This window comes from Doryrhamphus excisus, linkage group LG7, assembly GCF_037039965.1.
Source record: "Doryrhamphus excisus strain RoL-2023G ecotype Guam linkage group LG7, RoL_Dexc_Guam_v1.1, whole genome shotgun sequence".
NCBI classification, from domain to species: domain Eukaryota; kingdom Metazoa; phylum Chordata; class Actinopteri; order Syngnathiformes; family Syngnathidae; genus Doryrhamphus; species Doryrhamphus excisus.
In genome coordinates, this window is record NC_136363.1 from 22,054,820 (window position 1) to 22,077,182 (window position 22,363).

Genomic DNA, 22,363 nt, shown 5'->3' on the forward strand with positions numbered 1-22,363 from the left:
AAATAATCCTGCTAAAAAAGCACAGAGTGGATACATTATTAATATTAGACTGAAGACTGATGTTGGTGCTGCCGCTTTTTCGTCTTTGTCTTCGGCTCTGGAAGGATGATGGCTGAGCTGTTGGCTTTTCTTTTGTCTTCCTTTTTAATTGCTGACCCATATTTGTTTGTTTTAACAGCTGAGAAGACTGTCTTTTGTCACTCAGATGAAACACGACACCAAATATAAGAAATATTTTCTCTTCAATGGTTGCAGTGCCGAGAAGCTCCAGATAAAGTGCTGAAATATCACTTCACTTCATAGAAAAAATAAAAACGGATCATTATTATCTTCATAAAGGCCGGATTAACACAACAGCGCGGAATAACTACAATTCCCACAACCCCTTGCGCCGGCGTCTCGGTCATGTGACTCAACTTATGACAGGGGGCGCAGTCTGTGGCTAACGAGCATCATTTTTATTACCGCGTTCCGTGGCGTTAATATTGTTTTTATCATGCCGGGAACATAATTCCGCTTTTGCAGGCTTCAAAGAACAGGTTTTCAAGCCGGTGAGATATATTTAAAGCCGGATACGCGGCGTAACCATGGCGGAAGTGGTGGAAGAGGTAAGGCTAGCCTGCTAATATTATTGACAGGCGATGCTAACTAGCAGTTGAATACACCTACTATCCTATAAAACATGCTGCTTTAAGATAATACTTTCATATCTCCGTGTCTGTCTATATTGTGTATATGCGCTAGCTTTAACACAGCTACTCTAAGGCGTTTCTGTGTCGTATCAAAGCTGCGCACATCCATGATGTGGGCATGCTGGAGCCTATCCCGGCCGTCTTTGGGGGAGAGGCGGGGTACACCCTGGGTTTGTCGCCAGCCAATCACAGGGCACATGTAGACAAACAACCATTCACACTCTCATTCATACCTATGGACAATTTGGAAAATTGGGCTGTATATGTGTTTTATTCATGTAAAGTTGAATTCAATGGAAGCCTTTGCTCTTCTCTTTGTGCAAACAGAGCAGAAAATCCAATGATGACTTCACGGATGAATCCGAGGTAAGAACAATGAGAATCATCATGTGAGTGATCGTCATTTGCATATCACAAATATCTGATATGTCTCTTAAGGGATTATGATTGACTGAGGCTGCTAGTCCCACTTTGGTACCGTAAGAAATGGGTGAACCAACACATGTAAAGCAATCAATGAATAAATGAAATGTGGCCTAACACGAGATGCTTCATGGTGGACTTTCAGTAAAGTAAATCTGTCCTCTGGCTGTCTATTGGGTGTTAAAAAAAAAAAAGTGTGTTAGCCTCGCTTTCAACTGACTGTGACTCCCCACCAAAATATTGCAAAAGTGGCTGACAAATAACCGGGCAGGCAGCAGATGGCAAAAGTTTGAAACTAGCTAGTTTCTCTCTGAGGGGAAACATTTAGCCTTTTTGTTGTTGGATACGGCCGCGCTGCCCGTGACAAATGCCCTCGCATCAAAGAATCTCACAACCATAATACACAGGAAATAGCCGAGATATGGCATTGTTGAGTGGGAAAGGATTGTTTTTTGAAAATAACATTTTTTCCACGCTGTCCCCCCCCCGCCCCCCACCCACCCCCTCTGACTCAGTAGGACATAATAGCAGACAATGTTTGGGGTTTGATGCACCCTGTGGGCAGCCTCAGACTGTGCAGCATCGCTTATAAAGCCAATTGGGAGTCATATTCAGGCTGTGACCGGCCCCGCAAGTATTGCTTCGTGCCGCCGGAATACTTCAAGTTTTGCTTTATGAGAAGACCAAATGTGGGGAGGAGAAAATGGAAACGACAGCACAGCATTTCACACAAGATGATGGCAATCATAATAATAATAATAATAATCCACATTAGAATGACATCACAGCATACCATAGCAATCCCCAACAGGTTCAGGCAAAAGTATCATCTTGTGCGTGTAATGAATATTGTCCTAAGAAAGCATCTCAGGAGTCGACTTTGTCAACCAGGAGGAGGACAGCGAGGAGGAGCCCAAGCTGAAATACGAGCGCCTCTCCAACGGCGTGACGGAAATCCTCCAGACCGACGCCGCCAGCTGTATGACCGTCCATGACAAGGTAAAGGTCAAAGGGCGTTCCTCTCCTAGCGGGAGGCCGTTGTTTCTCTCCTCCGCAGCAGATCCTTTTCTTCTCATCCTGTTACCTCAGCCAGGGAGGTTTGTTCTTTCATTCATTCATGTAAAAAAAATAAATAAACGTCACATATTCTATGAAACGGGAGTGGGATGGACCCTTCCAATTTAAGATCACTTTTTAATTAATTTGATTAATTAATTTGATAATTGTATATTTTTTTATTTTAATTATATTTTTTGTATAATTTAATTATTTTTTAAGGATACACTTTCATCGGGGTCAAGGAGTCGGCACTCACCTTTTAGTATGCATGGCTGCCACCTACAGGACTGGAGTGGAACTGTTTATGATCATTCAAGACAAATGTGTTTTTTTTCTGTCCAAGTTTCCTTAACTTGTTTTAAAAGAGTAATATCCTACATTTGATATAAGACAAAATTTCCACGCCACTGTGGTCACGCCGTCATGACAAAATTCCCCACTCCCGCCCAGCCGCCACGAGCGCACGCACCCCCGCCGCATGTTGCCTCATATTTTAAGCGTCTGAATCGGATTTTCGTTTGAACAATCCCATCCCGATAAATCCCTTTTTAAAAGTTGCTCCGCCTCACAAGGCTTGAACCCTCTTTCTTTTTTTTTTTTTATTTCTTTATTTTTTGTGCTTATTTTATTTGTGAAGATTGCAGGGGCCTCTGTGTGACACGCTCAGCTGTGCCTGTAAATATAAGCATTTCATTATAGACTGCACTGAAGCATGGTGGGCTCGCCACACATGCACATGCTGCCGGAGACGGGAGGGGAGAGGAAGGGGGGGGCAGGATTAGGACCAGGACCAGGCGACACACTTAATCTAATGCCAAAAGCACACACTTTCTGCATTTATTCCCACAGCAGACACACACCCAAACCACTTGCTGCTGAGTAGAAATAATAGCCTCTGCTTAGCGGGGAGGGGGGAGGAATAAGTCAGATGTACAGTGCATTTATTATGCTTAAGCATTTTAATTTAAGAAGAAGAAAATACCATTTCACACTGCCTGACTTAATAAACAGGGCTTTTCCAAACCGGGCAATTTCACACTTTTTTGCCTCCAAGCTCAGCCAATCCTCACTTTTTCCTGTCAGGAAATACTTTTTATTTAATCCCTTTCAACAGCCGTCACCTATCAGCCATCGCCCCTTCAACAAATAAATGTGAGCGTTAGCTGGATTTACACGTCTGGATTGGTTTTTTTGCACAGTTCCTGGCGCTGGGGACACATTTTGGAAAGGTCTTCCTGCTGGACGTCCAAGGAAACGTCACCCAGAAGTTTGAAATTGTGAGTATGACACGGGGCAACCTCGGCAGGACGCAAACAAATCATAACACTTCTTATTCTCGGTAGTTTGCCTGTGAGGGCTCTCAGATGAGAAGATGAGAAGATGTCTCCAAAAGACGCTTTCCTAACTCCATGATTCGCTTTTTTGGAAAAACTTATCTGGGGGGTCTGATTACTGGCCAAAATTGGCAACACTCATCCCTCCTGCTACATCTTCTTATTCTTGGAAGACCAGGTGCAATATCATGTGTTTATCAGTATAGTCACAAATACATCATATATTTAAACTCAAATGATTGTTTATTAATAATTATTATTTATTATCAGTCTAATTATTGCTGCATTTCCTTAATTAAAAGGACATCATTAGCTAGCATACACATGGGTATGTACAGTAAAAGTCTTTGTCTGAATGCAAACATGATGTAATTACTGGAAATGCATGGTGGTAGACCGCCATAATGTATCCCACCTTTACTCAAACAGTTCTTAGCTTTTTATACGTATTTTATGATTTATTCAATTATATGAACGTTCGGGAATGCTAACATCTAGCATGCTAGCACGCGTCAATGGATAAATAAAGCACTATACTAGTTTTGTTACTGCTTGTTTTGCTACTTTCTTTTCACAATAAAGTGCAGTGACGGGTGTTGAAGTTGTACTTTGATGTATTCCATCCCCGCAGAGTTCGGTGAAGATCAACCAGATCAGTCTGGATGAAAGTGGGGAGCACGTGGGCATCTGCTCCGAGGATGGCAAGGTGAGATCTTCCTGCTCATCTCTCGCTGCTGCTTACTGAGCCTTGAGGCTAGCGGCAGCATCACCGTCTTCATCGGCACAACTTATCCAACTTCATGCTAATGCTTTGGCTAAATCATTTTGGGGAGGTTTAGCGGCGCGATCATTTCATCTCCATGCTATCTCTCTACTTAAATTCCCTTGAGTAGGATGCAGGCATGTGTCCAAGCTCATTGAGCTCTTCGCCACGTTCCTTTCCTCTCGGTTATCTTGTCTCATCATTAACCTGTCAAGATGTGCTCACGTGGGTCAGGTGCTGTTCTAATCCTTACAAATCTAACCTAATCCCTAATTGCCGATGAGATGTTGCCAGGATATGAAGTTATTCCCCAGCTGGGCGTCTTCTGCTTCCAGCTGGAACGTGAAGACGCAGCACTAATGGCAACTCCGCCGTCCTCTTCCAGCACAAGAGGTGGCTGCAGCCAGCTGAGGCCAGCCCAAGATTAGCAAACCTCCTTCCGAAGCCCCCGGGTTTTTCTTTTTGTCCGGAATCAAGGTGTCCACTAATTGGCGACCCTGTGGAACAAATCAAAAGTCTTTTCCTGGCTGCGGTTTTCCTCGACGGCCTGGGCGAGTTGCAGAGGCGGCAATTAAAGCAGAGACGCTGAGTTATTCACCTTTTCTCTCTTTTCAGGTTCAAGTCTTTGGCCTCTACACGAGAGAAGGATTCCACGAGAACTTTGACTGCCCCATCAAAGTAAGTGCAGATACTTCATGGACAAAAGTATTGAGACGCATGCATCCATCACAGTCCGCTTAAAGGCCCCCTTGTTATGTAAAAATAGACTTTATAGGACGGCATGGGCTCAGCATGGATCCGTGTTTGATCCCCGCCTCCTCCATCCTGGTCACTTAGGCAACACGGTTCATCCGCCTTGCCTGCGGTGGCAGCCACCTCCTCATCTTGTAGGAGCAGGACCTTCTGGTCCCGGTCTATCAGGGCTTGTGGTCTCTGTGGCAGCGGTGTCCAAGCTGCAGGCCGAGGACCATTTGTGGCAATTTTAGGAGCATAAATTTGAAATATTTAAAAAATGTTCATGATATTTTGAGAAATAAAGAATGAAGAAGCGGCCAAGTGGCGACCGACTCAGGACTTTTATTCGTATATTGCGTTTCCAAAACATGAATCAAATTCCACGATAGGAGCGGAAGAGCCAAATGTTAATAGTGTAATCTGTCCTGCAGGTGGTGGCATTGCACCCCCACTTCTCCAGATCCAACTACAAGCAGTTTGTCACCGGCGGCAACAAGGTAGGTTGGAATGTGTTTTTTTTTTTTAAAACTGTGTTATTTTACCGTTTGGCACTTTTTAGGCATTTTCCCCCGTCGTCTCCCATCATTCGTCCCCATCGCAGGCGGGCGCACTCACTCACTTGAGCGTGGCTAAAAACGATGCGCAGCGTCTTTGTCTGCCGTGAAAGCTTCTTGCTGGAGTGCTCTCGGGAGAGGTGCCCATTTTCACAAAGTGCTGTCCGATCAACAGCGTTCAAGGAAAGGCTAAAAAAGATGTTTTGGCACAAACACAGAATGGATCATTATAACAATTGTACATAGTTGGAAGGTTTTTAAGCTTTCTCTTTTTTTTTCATGGCACTGGAGAAGATAAGATGGACCATAGCTGTACCTGCAGGATCCAGCACATTCATATTGGCATATTATTAAGTATATTCAGCATTATTTCTAATAATTACACCCCCTCATGACGCATGGAAAAATGAAAATTCTCACAGCATCATTTGGGCTTGTGCCAGTGTGCCTAATGTTGTGTCCAGTGAGAGTATTTAGTGTAGCTTTCACTAAATGCCTTCAGCAGCAGCCATAACCTGACACCGACATCGAGCAAGTATTTTTAGATCAAGTCTCCTGACATTTATTTGACAGAGGGCTGAGGCGACGCAACTTATGTTTGCCTCGCCAGGCCCATTGTTGGTGCGCCGCTTTGCCATTTTCTTTGAATTGCCGCCGATTTCTCGCACTCGCCGGGTTGTGAAGGCCTCCGCGAGGTGCCTGCCACGGAAATCGATACGCCTCGACGGGAGCCGCGTCCTGTCAAAAGAAAATTCAATTTTTGCCTCAGCGGTTCTTTTGTGGTATCATCTCTTTGTCGGCTCGGATTGTTTATTAACATAGCTCAGCTGCAGAAGCCCGGAACTCACACGGACCTTCGCCTGACCTTCTTGCTGATTTATGCATATGTATATTTATATATGTGTCTGTAGTAAAACACCTGCAATAAGTACTCATTACATCACAGTGAATTTGCCTAGACACACTACTGCTGCACCACCAATTCTGCCTATTATTTTCTGCCTATATATTCAAATTACATTGAGTTGTTTTGCTTTTAGGTTATTACAACCATCTTCATAGAAAACAAGACAAAGTTGTCTCATGATGCAGCATCCCTTCCAAATCAGCTGTTCATATGCTGCCATCTGCTGGTGGTCCGGCGCAACTGCACTCCAGCTCATTTCATATGAACTGAAGTCTGACCTTTTATTTCTTGAAGATTCTCCTGTATGAGAGGAATTGGATGAATCGCTGGAAGACCTCCCTGCTGCACGAAGGCGAGGGCACCATCACGAACGTCCAGTGGCGAGCCAACCTCATAGCGTGGGCCAACAATGTGGTAGGAGCCCCCGCCGCCGTCATAATCATCTGGGAATATGTCATCATATTTCATTTTACCGCACTGTTTGTGTCTCAGGGCGTCAAAATCTACGACATCAGCACCAAACAGAGGATTACCAACGTGCAGCGAGACAATGTCAGTCTGAGACCTGACATGTACCCGTGCAGCCTGTGTTGGAAGGACGACACCACCCTCGTGGTGGGCTGGGGGACTTCCATCAAGGTTGGTGACGACACCACAGTCTATCGTGGTCATCCATCTCTAATTCTTCTTCTCTCTTTGCAGATTTGTGTCGTGAAGGAGCGCAATCCCACTGAAATGAGAGACCTGCCAAGTCGTTACGTGGAAATAGGTGAGGAAAAAACATCAGAATCATCTGGAAGTTCCCCATATCACATCCTCGTGTGCTTTCAGTTTCTGCATTCGAGACGGAGTTCTTCATCAGTGGACTGGCGCCGCTGGCAGATCAGCTGGTCACCTTGTTCTTTGTGAAGGAGAACCCCGAGCACATGGTAGCCCTTCTCTTCCTTGCTGTGTTCTTCTGTCCGCAAAGTCTGGAAATGACCTTTCTTTGGTGCGCTCGAGCAGGATGAGGAGTTCCTCGCCCGGCCTCGCCTGGACATCATCCAGCCGCTCCCCGAGAGTTGTGAGGAAATCTCCTCTGATGCCTTAACCGTACGCAACTACCAGGAGAACGAGTGTCGGGACTACCGTCTTGGTGAGGAGGATTGTCAGTCTGAGCCGAGAGATGAGCGCCAACAGCCATCGTTATGTAGACGCCCACAAGCATTTGCACTCAATCTCTTTCCATAAGCAGAACATTCCGAGGGGGAGTCACTCTTCTACATCATCAGTCCCAAAGATATCGTGGTGGCCAAGGAGCGTGACCAGGATGACCATATTGACTGGCTGCTAGAGAAGAAGAAATATGAGGTTTGTGCGGCAGGTTGAGTCGCTTTCATGGTCACCACGTTATTCATTTTTTTCCGTTTTGGGCAGGAAGCGCTGATGGCGGCTGAGATCAGCTTCAAAAACATCAAGAGGCATGACGTTCAGAAGATTGGGATGGCCTACATTAATCACTTGGTGGAGAAAGGCGACTACGACGCCGCTGCAAGGTGACTTTTTTTTTTATTGTGAATGCAGTGTCTCACGCAGGACTGCAATCTATCTAATCTTATCGAAATGAATTTTTAGAGATTTTAGAGTTGGTCTTTAGCCTTTATTTGTGTTTGCATGCAGGAAGTGTCAAAAGATCCTTGGGAAAAATATGGAATTGTGGGAAAATGAGGTGTACAGATTCAAGACCATCGGGCAGCTGAAGGTAGGTCAGGATGAAATCGCCTTGCGGTGCGAAGACTCGAGTGAACTCGTTAAAACTCCCACTGCAGGCCATCAGCCAGTATTTACCTCGAGGGGACCTGCGCCTCCGACCGGCCATCTATGAAATGATCTTGCATGACTTCCTCAAAACGGATTACGAGGTACTTCTAGTTTATTCATCTTTGCATTTATGATATTTTTTAAGTGTTTTTTTTCCCTCCTGTCTCAGGGTTTTGCTACGCTGATCCGGGAGTGGCCGGGCGAGCTTTACAACAACTCGGCCATCGTTCAAGCCGTCATCGACCACCTAAAGAAGGAACCCTCCAACAGCACCCTGCTCACCACGCTGGCTGAACTGTAAATGTTCAATACGTCACAAATGGCTGCATCTTCATCCTTGATGGCAGTCACTGCGTTGGAGCGTTATTAATGAATGAATGATTGAAAAAGCACAATAGAGCGATAATTGAACCACGAAACTGCGTGCAAGATGTTCCAAGTGGTGAACAGTCGTTGTTTTGATCCCAGGTACACGTACGACCAGCGCTACGACAGAGCCCTGGAGATCTACCTGAGGCTGAGGCACAAAGACGTGTACCAGCTCATCCACAAACACGACCTCTTCTCGTCCATCGAGGACAAGATCGTCCTCCTCATGGACTTTGACAGAGAGGTGCATGTGCTTGTCTTCACGGTGGTTTTTTGGTTGTTTGACTGACGTTAGTGTGTCTGCAGAAAGCCGTTGACATGCTGCTTGACAACGAAGACAAGATATCTGTGAGTGCTCTTCTTTTTCATCTGCTAAAAACAATTCTAATGCACACTAATCCTTCTTATCTTCTTGCGACCATCAGATCGACAAGGTGGTGGAGGAGCTTGCAGACAGGCCTGAGCTTCTCCATGTGGTGACTTAAGATCTCCATAACTTGACATTTTTAATCATTTTCTACTCCTAACGTGGTTTATTATTCCCCTCCACGCTTGTAGTACCTCCATAAACTGTTCAAGCGAGACCACCACAAAGGCCAGAAGTATCACGAGAAACAGATCGGCCTGTACGCCGAGTACGACCGCCCCAATCTCCTGCCTTTCCTGAGAGACAGCACCCACTGTCCTCTTGAGAAGGTGGTGATACTTCAGTGACAGAAGACACCACCAGGTCTTGCAGATCTTCATCGGCAATCTCCTCTTGTGTTTGTCAGGCTCTTGAGATTTGTCAGCAGCGACACTTTGTGGAGGAGACGGTCTTCCTGCTCAGTAGGTATCAATAGAAACATTAGCAACACTAGCATAGCTGTGTCAAATGGTGCATTTTAGGGTGTGTAGCAAAGCCTTTTTACCACTTTTTTTGTGGTGTCTCCAGGCAGGATGGGCAACTGCAAACGAGCCCTGCAGATGATCATGAAGGAGCTGGAGGACGTGGACAAGGCCATCGAGTTCGCCAAAGAGCAGGATGACGCTGAACTCTGGGAGGATCTCATCACCTACTCCATCGACAAGCCACGTATGGATCCATAACCCCTCGGCTGCATCCCACCAAAGGAACCACGCTCATATCTTGTACGTCTCCAGCGTTCATCACAGGCCTTCTCAACAACATCGGAACCCACGTGGATCCCATTTTGCTCATCCATCGCATCAAGGAGGACATGGAGATCCCCAACCTCAGAGATTCCCTCGTGAAAATCCTTCAGGACTACAACCTGCAGGTTGATGCTCGTAGAGTCAGCAGCGTACCTGAGGGCCATGTTGTGTCGTCTCTTAATCAACTTCTTGTTTCCTCGAATGGAAGATTCTTCTCAGGGAGGGATGTAAGAAGATCCTGGTGGCCGACTCGCTGTCTCTGCTTCAGAAGATGCATCGCACCCAGAGCAGAGGCATCATGGTTGACGGTGCGTGTGCTTTTTATGGCGGTGACGCACACGCATCAAATAAATCTCATCAATCACAACATTACTCTGCTTTCCTTGCAGAAGAGAACATTTGCGAGTCGTGCCACGCTACCATTTTACCCTCAGGTGAGTCCCACATGCGGCTTTCTACCATTGGCAGCATTTCCTATCTGACTGATGCGTCACTTTCAGAGATGGCCAAGCCTTTCAGCGTGGTGGTGTTCCACTGCAGACACATGTTCCACAAGGAGTGTTTACCGTCCACAGGAACCGTATGAACACACGCATAATAACACATTGGCAGTATATGCGGTATCAAACCTCATATTTACTTCTTTTTCTTTGTTTTCAGATTCCTGGATTGCAGTTTTGTAACATCTGCAGCGCAAAGAGACATGGGCCAGGAAGCGGGATCCTGGAGATGAAAAAATAGAGCAAAAATACGGTATAATGCTATTTAAATTTAAAAGTGGGATACATGGTCTAGAAAATAAAGAAAAACATGTTTTATAAAGTGTTTGTGGTTTGTGTGCGGGGGTTTTCTCGGGGTACTCTGGTCTCCTCCCACATTCCAAATACATGTATGATACATTCATTGGAGAGTCGGTTTGTCCATAAGTATGAATGTGAGAGTGAATGATTGATTGTCTATATGTGCTCTGCCACTGGCGACCAGTCCAGTGTGTATGCTACTTCTTGTCCAAAGTCAGCTGGGATAGGCTCCAGCATAGCACCCAGTGAGGTCAAGTACCATAGAAAAAGGAATAAATCGTTGTTATTCATGTCAACGTTTGTAACATTTGAGTTTTTATTTCATAAATAATTTGGATGAATACAAGTGCCAAACTAAAGAAGAAACCGCGCAATTTCTACGTCACATCCGGCGCCAGTCTCCGGATGTACCGTCAATTTTTATTCACAGGAAAAAAAACAGCTGGTGTTGGAGAAGAAAATACCACCGAAGTGAGTTCTATAGTCGAGTTATTCCACTTTTGCTAGCATTGTTGGCGTTTGCGTTGTTTTCTTAAGGCTTGGCTTTGTCTGCCCGACTGCCGCTTTGTTGCTTTTAGAGGCTCGCTCCTTTTATTTGTTGCGAGTTGGCTGCTTGCTAGCTTTAGCCTCCATCACACTGTGCACTTGTAGCTAATGCTAACCACTATTTTGCTAGCTCGCTGGCCGTCTGTTGCTACAAAACTACCCCTTGCAACACCCAGTGGCTTTATTTGACGTCTACAGTGGGGCTTCAGGGGAGCGCTTTGCGTGGTGGCTTGCTGACTCCTGCTTGGAGTTAGTCGTTAGCCACGTTGTTATGCATGGATTTGTCAACACTTTACGTCCGGTGTTCGTCACTAGATGGGCATGATTTTGGAGGAGCCGATTCATAATAATAACAATGCATGCTGTACATTATCAGTACATATTCTGATCTCTTCTGTTTGTCTATTTTTGTATTGTATTCATCCGTCAAACTCCAGCTACATGTCAATGGTTGTGTCAGACTCAAATAGTTTTATTGATAATTTTCTCCGTATTACTGTCATGTACACTTACCACATTTTTACATTTATGATTGACCAATGCATTAAAATATTTTGACAGAATGCCAGCCTCAGAGAGAGGAAGCGATCCTCTTGATCCTCCACCCAAGATTAGGAAGTTGGATGAGGATGTTGGCGCTATTCAAAGTGAAGCTGCACCAGCTGCCAACAACACCTCCCTAAAAGAAATGAATATGCAAGAGCCGACAGTTGCCCCGCGGACCAAGAGGAAACTGTCATCCTCGTCGGAAGAGGGAGACAAACCAGCTAAGGCGTCCAGACGGGGTTCGCCTGTTCACAACTCCAGCATACGCACTTTAGATGCATCCATCATGAACGCCACAAGTGCCTCCTGCGGAGAAGCTCCATCTGATAGCGCTAACTCCAAAGTTTTCTCTGCAGGGGTGACTTCCTCCGAGTCTGATGATGAAACTAAGTCATACGTCGCAGAGAGCGGCGAGACCTGCTGCATCAGGCAATATCCTAACCAAGTACCAGCAAAGCGCAAGGCTGAAGACGAGTTGTGTTGTGACTCGTTGGAGGTGAGTCAAGAGTTCCATGTAGAGACACAGATTGATTACAGTTATAGGAGAGCGTCAGATTCGGGTCTTGACGGAACAGCAGAGGCAACTCCCGCTGAAGAAGAAAACTCATCGACACAAAGACTGGAACGTGCAGAAAAGACAAACGAGTCAAAGGACACTAATGGTTCTGAAACAGTGAGTATCAAATTTGCAGCTGAAGAAAAGGACGTAAAAGAAGCAGAGGACCAAACGCTGATAGACGGCACAACCTCAGCATCATGTGCAGACGTTGTGACAGACTCTATCAACAACCACAGCAGTTTAGCTAGCAAAGCTCTACCACCGTCATCAGAGGTATTATGTTCTAGCGGCACCAACCAACTACACCAGCACAGTACGGACAGACGGGCAGACGACCAACCAAAATGTCAGAACAGTGAATTAAAAGAGACGGTTTCTTGTGAAACATGGCAACATTGTAAACAGGAGGCAGTGGAAATTGAGGGGCGTAATGTCCTTGTGGGGTCTGAGGAGGGTCTTTGCAGTGAACATCACCAACCCTTTCACAGCACCCCAGAAGAAAAAATCTCAGAAAGTTGTCAACCTGAGAGTCAGAGTCCAGGGAGTCATCCATCAATGGAGTCTGATGGATGCCCAGAAAGCCGCATTGAAGAAAATGTTCCAATAACAGAATCTGTAACTAGCCCAGAAAGCTGCATTGAAGAACATGTAACAGCAATGTACGGCAACTCAGAAAGCCAGACTGAAGAAATTGTAACAAATATTGAGTGTGATAACAACCCAAGAAGTCAGATTGAAGAAAAATTAACAACAAAGCAGTCTGGTTTCACCCCAGTGAGGCCAGCTGAGGAAGACAAAAGAGAGGATCCGATGCTTTCAACAGAAACTGAGCCACAAGAGGTCCATGTTGGGATTCATAGCGCAGGAAGTCCATTTGATAGACACCTGGAGAATCAACCTGAAGAAACGGCAACAGAAGAGTGTCGGTCCTGTGACGCTCTACCAGAAATGGAGTCTGAGGGTAATCCTGAGAGTCCCACTAAAGAAAATGTAACATTGGTAGAAGAGAATGTAAGAGACAGTCTCTTACCTTCAAGGAAAACTGAACCCACACCACATGAGCTCATACGTACCACAGTGTGCCCGTCTGAACGCAACCCAGAGAATCAACCCGCACAAAGATTAGTGGAAGAGATTCGGCCCTGCGATCATCTACAAAACATGGAGTCTGATGGTAAACCAGAGAGTCTCACGAAAGGAAATCAAACCTTTGACCTTGACAGAGACCAGCCTTGTGTGGAAGACCAGGTAACGGGTCTGTCACTTTCAAAGGAAATGGAACCCACACCACAAGAGGTCCTCGTTGGGATTCATAGCACTGAGAGTCCATTCGATAGAAACCCAGAGAATCAACGTGAAGAAGCGGCAATGGAAGAGAGTCAGTCCTGTGATGAGCTACCACAAATGGAGTCGGACAATAAACTGGAGAGTCTCACTCAAGAACGTCCAACATTAGATCCTGACAGAGAGAAGCCTTGTGCGGAAGAACATCTAATAGTGACAGAAGAACCTATAACAGGGACAGCAGCACATGTAACAGTGACAGAAGAACATCAAACAAGGACAGAAGAACATCCAACAGTGATAGAAGAACATCTAACAGAATGTCTCTCACTTGTAAAGGAAGTGGAACCCATGCCACAGGAAGGCCTCATGGGGATTCATAGCGGCGAGAGTTCATGTGATAGAAACCCGGAGAATCAACCAGAAGAAACGGCTGTGGAAGAGAGTGAGTCCTGTGATGATCATCCACAAATGGAGTTGGACAGTAAAACAGAGGGTCCCATGAAAGAAAATAATGTAGCGTGGGCAGAAGAACATGTTGCAGATAGTCTGTCATTTTCAAAGGAGGTGGAACCCGTGCCACAAGAGGTCCACATAGAAGGTGGTCCTGAAGAAAATCTAAATGTGACTGATGAAGATGCAGAGACAGCGATGGCTTCTGATGGACTAAAGAATAAAGAAAATTTAACAGAAGAGCTGTCGCTTTCGAAGGACCCCACACTACAAGAGGACCTCATCGTGTGTCAAGTTGAGGAGCATCGAAAAGACCTACAACGTCAAATTGAAGAAAATCTAACAAAGGAGTCTGATAAAGCCCCAGAGAGTCGAACTGAGGAATACGAAAGAAAGGATTTGACACTTTCAAAGAAAACTGAGCCCACACCAGAAGTTCTTGTCTTTGGGGTTCAATGCGCCGAGAGTCCATTTGATACGTACTCACAGAATCAACCTGAAGAGGCAGCAATGGAAGACAGTCCCTCCTGTGAAGTTCTACCAAAAGTGAGTCCCATAGAAAATGTGACAGCAGGTCCTGTCGGAGAGCCATGTGTTGAAGAACATGCGACAGTGATGGAAGAACTGCCACCTTCAAAGGACCCCACACTACAAGAGGACCTCTCAGAAAGTCAAGTTGAGGAACATCACAAAGATCCAGGAAGTCAGACGGAAGAAAATCCAACAACAAAGGAGACCCCATCTGAGGAATACGTAAGAGAAGATCTGACGCTTTCACATCCCACGACACAAGAGGTCGTTGTTGGGCTTCATAGCACCGTGGGTCCGTTTGATAGAAAGCCAGAGATTGAACCTGAAGAAACGGAAATGGAAGAGTGTCAGTCCTGTGACGTTCTACCACAAATGGAGTTGGACGGTAAATCGGAGAGTCCCACCACAGAAAATGTAACGGGGCATCCTGATGGAGAGGTTTGTGTTGGACAACATCCAACAGTGATGGAACATGTCACAGAAGGTCTGCCACTTTCAAAGGAAATGAAAGCCATGCCAGAAGACGTTTTTGTAGGAGGTTGTACTGAGGAACATGATGATGATGCAGAGACAGGACTAAAGACCGAAGAGCTGTCACTTCCAGAGGAACACACAGCAAAAGAGGTCGTCATGGAAGGTCAAGTTGAGGAACATCTAATGGAGACTGATAACAGCCCAGAGCATCAAATTGTCATGGCGTCTGATCGCAACCCATTGAGTCAGAATGAAGAAACGGCACCGCCAACAGAGGTATGCAGTTTTAATAAAGCTGAGGAACATCAAATTGAGTTTGTTGAAGATCCAGAAAGCCAGACAGATGTACGTGTCATAAATCAGTCAACTTTGGTTGGCCAATTGCCGTCGCCATCGGAACACCAGCAGGAGCAGGTGACAACTTCTTGTGATGGTGTCAACAAAACAACGGAGGCGTCGACAGATGGGGCAGTCGATGAGCAAAATGGAACAATGGAGGTGTCCTCTGAATGTGTCACAGTGTCTGTGCTTCCGACAGATGTGGAAGTGACGTCACAGGAGGAAATGAACAGGCAAAAGACTACGGACGCTACACACATACCAGCTGTTCAAGAGGATGTGATGAAAAGTGTGGAAAAAGAACATCAGTGCGTTGAATATTCTCCGGCACCCATGACTGAATCCAACATCCAGGCTTCCGCAACAAATGAGAATGTGGCGCATCCTGTCTCCTTACAGGAAGTGGACAGCATTGACGCAACAACAGGCCGAGAGATTAGTGAAAGAAATGAATTTATGGAACATGAAGATAACATGAAGTTTGAGCACATTCCAGGTGACGCCCATCAAGAATTGATGATAAATTCAAACCTCCAGGATATTTCTAAGGTCCAAAATGATTCCAATAGCAGTGGAAATGAAGACCGTTTTCCAGAAGTGACATCGGCCGAGAAGTCAAACATGGATACCTCAGCGGAAATAAGTCAACACAGCTCAGATGTTCCTGAATGTCATTCCGTGACTGCAGCTGACTTCCAGGTGCAGAACGCAGAAGACCTTACCATGAAACCTCTGAAGGACACACTCAGTCAGATGAGCCCAGAACATGTGGGGATATATACTGCAACAACAGAAGACACGCCGTCCGAAGCCCTCATGGAACAAAGCCAGACGAGTCCAGCAATGGCCGACACACACCTGACACCTGACGCTCAGACAGAACCATCCCAAAACATGGAGCATGAAGACTCTCTTGGATGCGAGGCTGCTCAGGAGCGTCAGACTACTTTAGCATCTATGTCTGCTACCGCGTCAGACACGCAAACCCTGGAAGGTCAAAGGGAAGGAACGACCACAACACAAGAGACACAACTCGAACACGCGACTCAACTGCCTCAGGAGGTCATGGTAGATTGTTCTACTAATAAAGAAGACGTTCAATGTGAAGCAACATCAACAGTGGAGTATCCTCATCTCACATCCATGGAACAGAACAAGAAGCCTGACGTCACAGAAGTCAGTACATCTCACATAGGTGACGTTCAGAAGGTCCCAGATGTTGCCACAAATGGCTGTAATGAAAACAAGCATTTTGTTGGCGCCTCAGTGGATCTCCAAACACCAGCAGTCGGGGACGCCAGTGACTCCTTTCAGAAAGGTCTGGTTGTGTCGAGCTCTGAGGAGCAGGAGGCCATGGAGGAGGCAGTCACCAAGAGTTTGACCACTGCAGTAAGCAAAGTAGAAGCTGACATGCCGACGGCAGCAGCACCAGATTTCATCTCTCATCCAGCTCCTCCATTCCAGAGCGTCGGTGAACTTCCTCATGTGAAAGGAGACCTTCCAGTGGTTTCACTCAGTGATGCACCTGTAACTGAGACTGCTGTGGTGCAACACATCCACCAAGGGGAGAAGGTCACCGTGGTGAATGAAATTCACAAATCCATGCTTGATGTGGGGAATAACCAGGAGGAAAACACACATCCGGAGCACATGGATCGTATCAGCAAAACTACAGTAGAATCTTTAATGGAAGATAACACAGGAAAGCAAGAAGTCAAAGAAGAGGATGCAATCACTCCTGCTGAGAGAGCCGACGTCCCCCTCAGAGAAGCATCCGGAAGCAGTGGAGTTGAAGCGTTTGTTTGCGACCAATCAGAGGCCTCTGCTTCTGTGCTTTACGCCCCAGAAGAGCAGAGTGACACAGTCAGTCAAAGCCAGATTGTGTACGAGCCCATTAGCAGTCCAGAGAGTAACGGTGATGGGGATGCTTTGGAGAAGCAGAATTTGGTGTCTATGGAAGACGTGGACACAAGTAAATCGCAGATGGGAAATGAGGAACAAGCAGCAGATGAACCGATGGAGGTAGAGCATAGCACCACCGCTGCAGAGCAGAATTCCACGGCTGCAGTCATGAGCTCAAGCGTTGCTGTCAGCACACCAGTAGATGAGGTTGCACAGGAAGAAGAAGGAGTGTCTCCAGAGCCGAAGTGTGTCCTGGCTGTAGACCTTTGTGGACAGGTGCAAGAGGACACCCCAGCCGTGCCTGCGGTGGACATTGCAGATGGTGCGGCTGAGGAGTATGTCATCCTCCAGCCAGTCCTTGAGAACAAAATTCCCTTTGATATTGTCTCTCAAGCTGCCGCTGCATCAGGTCTTTCCAGCCCCTGCTTTGACCACATGCATCCGGACGGGGAATTCGTGGCAGACGTGGCAGGTGAAACCGCTTCAAACGGACCCCAAGAGACCATCATCCCAGAGGCCGAAGTGCATCCATGTCAAGCACCCACTCAGGTTGCCGATGTTGTCGGTGAGGAGGCAGATGGCGTAAGCGCTCCACCTGTAGAGGAAGCTACTCAGCTTCTTGAAACGCCAGACCAATTCCTTCAGCCATCAGAGTGTGGCGAGGGTCAATTTGCCCTACAGGAAGTGCAAATTCTGGAGGACATGGAGCTCGGCCATGAGATTGTGGTGGCCGAAGAGGACAATGAAGAAGATAGTGATGTCACCATTCTAGAAAAAACAGCTGAAATGGTTGAAGCACCTCCTCTTCAAAAGCCTGCAGAAACGCTGGGTGACAAAAAGGAGCATGAAGCTGATTCCAAGCCAGACAATGACACTGAAAAGAAAGACCATAAGAAGACCCCAGAGGTTGAGAAACCCAGAAAGCAAGAAATGAACACCCAAGCAAAGACCAAAGCTCGTCTTGCGGCTTTAGCAGAGCAGAAAGCTGCCGCCATGAAAAAGGCTGCCAACAAACAGCAGCTGAACCTCTTGGCCCTGTGTCAGGAAATAGCTGAGGACATCGCCACAGACAGCATGCTGTTAAAGAGGATCGAGGAAGAAAAGCAAGCAGCAGCCAAAGGTGAAGCCAGCAGGAAGGAGAATCCACCTGTAAGCGCACAGGAAGTAGCCACCGCTGACGCCAAGCCTCCCGCTGAACCGGAAAGCTCCTCAGCTTTGGGAACCCCCGCTGAGGAGACACCTGTGGTGCAGCCCTCAGCTCCCGTGTCCAAACCTCACGAGGACCCCCCAAAGAGGCGCTTCTTCGTGTCCCAGGTGACAGTGCCCCTGAAGGCCCACGAGAAAAAGAAGTTGACGCGCTATCAAAGACTGAGACAGGTTGAACTGCAGCGGGAGAAGATGTCATGGGCTCGCATGAAGAAGATGAAGACGGACCAAGCCAATCAAATGTTGTCAGACATGGACTGGCAAGCTTCAATGTTCACAACTGCTTCTTCTGCCAATGCAGTGAACGCAGATGCTGCACCCGCACCCAAAGACACTTCCTCCTCTCCTCCAAGTCCCGTCTTAAACAGCAAACCTGCAACACCCACAGCAGAGGTTCCTCAGCCTGAGGTTGCAAAGCCTGAAACTGTTAAAGGGGAACCACCTCAAGTCGAAGCTCCCAAGGCGGAACCTGATGCTAAAACTGACCCCATAAAACCGGAAACACCGCAGCCTGAACCTGCTAAAGTTGAAAACACAAGAATAACAAGACAAAGTAAGGCTCAGACTTCAAAAGCAACGCCGCCTCCAGCTCCCTCCCCAAAAGTGACCAGGTCGTCAACCAGAAGGTCACTGCCAGCTGTGCCCCCCCCAATGCCCAACGGACTGAAAGCCCCCAAGCCCAAGCCTGTAGAGTACAAGCCATACAAACCACGGCCCAGGTATTCACCTGATGATTTTGAACTAGATGATGACCCCTTACCGGCACCTCCCAAGAAGTCCAGTCCCCTATGCAGGACTTCCCAAGTCATTGGTCAGTCTAGTCCTCTGGCCCAGCCTAAAGCCACACTTCCTGCAAAGCCGTCACAGGTTCCGAACCAGTCCCAACGTCAACCTTCAGTCGTTCCTGGTGGACACATGTCAGGTCAGTCCAAGTCTTCTATTTCAGTAACCACTCAGTCAAAGCCTTGCAGTCCTTCTCCTGGTCCACGACGTGCCAGTGCCACAACCCCCCAGTTTCCATCCCCGGTTGCGGCCGCTTCTACAAATGCAGCGCAATCAAAGGCTCCGGTCCCATTGAGTCTTCAGATGAAATCTGCCAATGCTTCGAGTGAGACCCAAAGTGCAGCAGCTTCTGTTTCACCCAAACTTAAAGCTGCCGGTGCAGGTCCCACCACACCTTCAGTGCCATCAAACACACTCCAGGCAAAACCGACTGATCCGAACTCGGATAAAGGTTCAGGTCCTCCCAAACCTCGTCTGGTTGAGCCTGCATCAGACACTGAAGGCAAAGTAAGCAACTAATCATTAATTAAACATCCTTGCTGTTCTAAATGTGCATTAATCCCCTCTTTTCCTTGGCTAGGAGGCTCCTGCTTTGCATTCATCAGGTTCACCTCCTCCAAAAGAGAGCTCAGATCAGTTGAATATGCAGAAATGTGAAGAAAAGCCATCAGGTCTGCATTGTACATTGTTATCATGTATAACTATGTTATACTTTCAATGGTAGAGGTGTCCTATCATCCTAATTCTTATTCTTACAGTCAGCGATGTGGATCAGTGCCCACAGGCCGAACGCATCAAGACAGCACAGGAGACATCAGAAAGGCCTTGTCAAGAGTAAGAGTTTTTTCCTCTTGTAGCATGAATGAAACCTGTATTCATTCTAATTTGTGTTCATATTGCAGCGGCGCCGTCAAGCAGCACGGTGGAGAGACTCCTCTGACCGACGCTTGTCTGCAGAGAGAAGTCAGGAAACTCAAAGAGGCTGACAAAGATGGCACCCAGACTATTATTGTAAGTCGCATTAGCCATTCGCCTCAAGTTATGTTGTTAGAGTTTCGTGCTACATCTAATATCGATGTGCTGTACCTTAAAGGATGCAGGACAGAAGCACTTTGGAGCGGTGGCCTGCAATGTGTGTGGGATGCTGTACTCCGCCGCCAACCCCGAGGACGAATCTCAGCATTTACTCTTCCACAACCAGTTCATCAGTGCTGTTAAATATGTGGTGAGTGAATTTAAGTTCAACTCCCATGAATGTTTTATGCGTAGAAACAGTGTGTTACGTTTCTTTGTCATTCTTGCCAGGGATGGAAGAAGGAGAGGATCCTGGGAGAATTCCCAGATGGGAAGATCATTCTAGTCCTGCCAGACGATCCCAAATACGCTCTCAAGAAGGTGCCCTACATTTGCAGGAAGGTCGTTTCCACCTTGTAAAGATGATGCAGCTAACGACTGGTTGTTCCTCAGGTTGAAGAGATTAGAGAGATGGTGGACAATGACCTGGGCTTCCAGCAGGTGGAGACCAAGTGTCCCTCGCAGACCAAAACCTTCCTCTTCATCTCCAACGACAAGAAAGTGGCAGGCTGCCTCATCGCAGAGCACATTCAGGAGGTGAGCCGTGGCAGTGGTCGAATGTGTTCCACACCAGTTATGTTACTCCAACATGTCTGCAGGGCTACCGGGTGATCGAGGAGCTCGCACCTGGCGGCTCAGAAGGAGAGAAGGTGATGTTTGAGCGCCAGAGGGCTTGGTGCTGCTCCACCACGCCCGAACCAGCCATCTGCGGGATCAGCCGCATTTGGGTGGTCAGCATGATGAGACGCCGCGGCATCGCCTCCCGCTTGGTGGAGTGCCTCAGGTCAGTGCGGCGCCACAGCCATGTCGACGTAGACGCAGTTAATCAAGGTCTAGTCCCTTTTGTCACACAGGAACAACTTCATCTACGGTTCCTACCTGAGCAAAGATGAGATCGCGTTCTCCGACCCGACCCCCGATGGGAAGCTCTTCGCCACACAGTACTTTGGCACGTCTCAGTTTTTGGTATATAACTTTGTTAGCAGAAAGCAGCCCTCCCAGCCAAAAACTGATTCAGTATGACGATCGCCAGCAGGGGTGAGGACGAATTTAGCCCAGTCCCTCGCAGACCAAGTGGACTTAAACAAGTCCAACAGGCTCTTCAATTTGGGTGGGGGGGTGACAACATTCCCTAAGAAAGGATACGGTTTGGTTTAAATCTCAGGATGAAAACACGGCTTTGCTGGGAAATACAAATTCACCCTTTAATCCCACCCAAGTTTATTTGGAAAAACATCCAAATCATTGTTTGAAAAGGCATATATTTGAAATGATTTTAGATTTTTACAAAGACGTCACATGAAAAAAGTCACAGCTGCTCAGTTTTTAAACACTTCAGTTTTTAAAAATGTGTACTCCTCCTTTGACTTGATCATGTTGTAGGATGCTTTTCTCTGAAGAAATGCCTGTCTAGAAGTGTAGCTTGGGCATTAAAAAGGTGCTCCTCACCTTGCCTGAATCAACAGATGTTTTCCAAGCTGAGCCATATACTGCACGTCACCTAGCGGGGCATTGTAACCTACTTATACTGTATCAAGTGTCTTTTTCATTTCACCATTTGCTTTCAGTGGCTGAATTTAACCGCGTGACTGCAGATGTTGATTTTTATTCTCCAGGCCTTTTTTTAGGATTAGTTGACAGTATGGCCCTCCTATTCCTTAGTAACTTACACTGTATATTGACTCATCATGTAGATAAATGCATACTATAACCACATTTATAATAAACCATGTGGAAGGTCTTACGGCTCCGGTGTTAAATGGTGTTGGCGCCATGGAGAATAGCGTCCAAATGGTCTCCCTTATTTTCATCTTACCTTTAGAGAGATTCACAGTGCAAAATAGATTGGATTTATACAAAGTCTTGTAAATATTTATTTAAATAATAAACTTTAAAAAGACTGCTGCCTGCTCACTTTTTTTTTGAATAGGCCTCTGAGAAGAGCGTTGAAGGCCTGCCCTGACCTGCCCTGATGACTGCCTTGCAGAACAGTGACGCCTAGTGGCCACTCGGATGTTTGGTATCGATGCAGTGTAAAAGGTCAAAGGCTGCCATGTTTTGTTCTCATTCCTAGT

The 22,363-nt window shown here is 46.7% G+C and overlaps 2 protein-coding genes across 2 annotated transcripts; both read left to right on the forward strand.

The window, feature by feature from the left end:
* The first annotated feature begins 386 nt into the window (after positions 1-386).
* Positions 387-10,814, forward strand: vps41 (VPS41 subunit of HOPS complex). The gene is made up of 28 exons (XM_058059530.2): positions 387-608; positions 1,020-1,058; positions 2,007-2,114; positions 3,374-3,451; positions 4,140-4,214; positions 4,887-4,949; positions 5,438-5,503; positions 6,762-6,881; positions 6,960-7,106; positions 7,170-7,236; positions 7,299-7,396; positions 7,473-7,602; positions 7,702-7,817; positions 7,884-8,002; positions 8,127-8,208; positions 8,276-8,368; positions 8,437-8,564; positions 8,736-8,880; positions 8,943-8,984; positions 9,062-9,112; positions 9,195-9,332; positions 9,410-9,464; positions 9,571-9,711; positions 9,780-9,916; positions 10,000-10,099; positions 10,181-10,225; positions 10,292-10,371; positions 10,452-10,814. The coding sequence occupies exons 1-28, from the start codon at positions 588-590 to the stop codon at positions 10,530-10,532; spliced, it is 2,565 nt and encodes an 854-aa protein (XP_057915513.2). The 5' UTR covers positions 387-587; the 3' UTR covers positions 10,533-10,814.
* A 176-nt stretch (positions 10,815-10,990) lies between these two features.
* Positions 10,991-22,188, forward strand: LOC131108630 (uncharacterized). The gene is made up of 10 exons (XM_058059800.2): positions 10,991-11,062; positions 11,699-19,721; positions 19,795-19,885; positions 19,973-20,048; positions 20,117-20,225; positions 20,308-20,439; positions 20,520-20,609; positions 20,682-20,825; positions 20,888-21,072; positions 21,143-22,188. Exons 2-10 carry the CDS (start codon positions 11,700-11,702, stop codon positions 21,309-21,311), a joined length of 9,018 nt encoding a protein of 3,005 aa, XP_057915783.2. The 5' UTR covers positions 10,991-11,062; position 11,699; the 3' UTR covers positions 21,312-22,188.
* Positions 22,189-22,363: the final 175 nt, after the last annotated feature.

Coding starts and splice junctions, on each gene's coding strand:
- vps41 (XM_058059530.2), top strand. CDS start 588: ATGGCGGAAGTGGTGGAAGAG. Junction 4,950..5,437: donor ACTTTGACTGCCCCATCAAA/GTAAGTGCAGAT, acceptor TCTGTCCTGCAG/GTGGTGGCATTGCACCCCCA. Junction 8,209..8,275: donor AGACCATCGGGCAGCTGAAG/GTAGGTCAGGAT, acceptor CTCCCACTGCAG/GCCATCAGCCAGTATTTACC.
- LOC131108630 (XM_058059800.2), top strand. CDS start 11,700: ATGCCAGCCTCAGAGAGAGGAAGCGATCCTCTTGATCCTCCACCCAAG. Junction 19,722..19,794: donor CATCAGACACTGAAGGCAAA/GTAAGCAACTAA, acceptor TTCCTTGGCTAG/GAGGCTCCTGCTTTGCATTC. Junction 20,826..20,887: donor TCGCAGAGCACATTCAGGAG/GTGAGCCGTGGC, acceptor ACATGTCTGCAG/GGCTACCGGGTGATCGAGGA.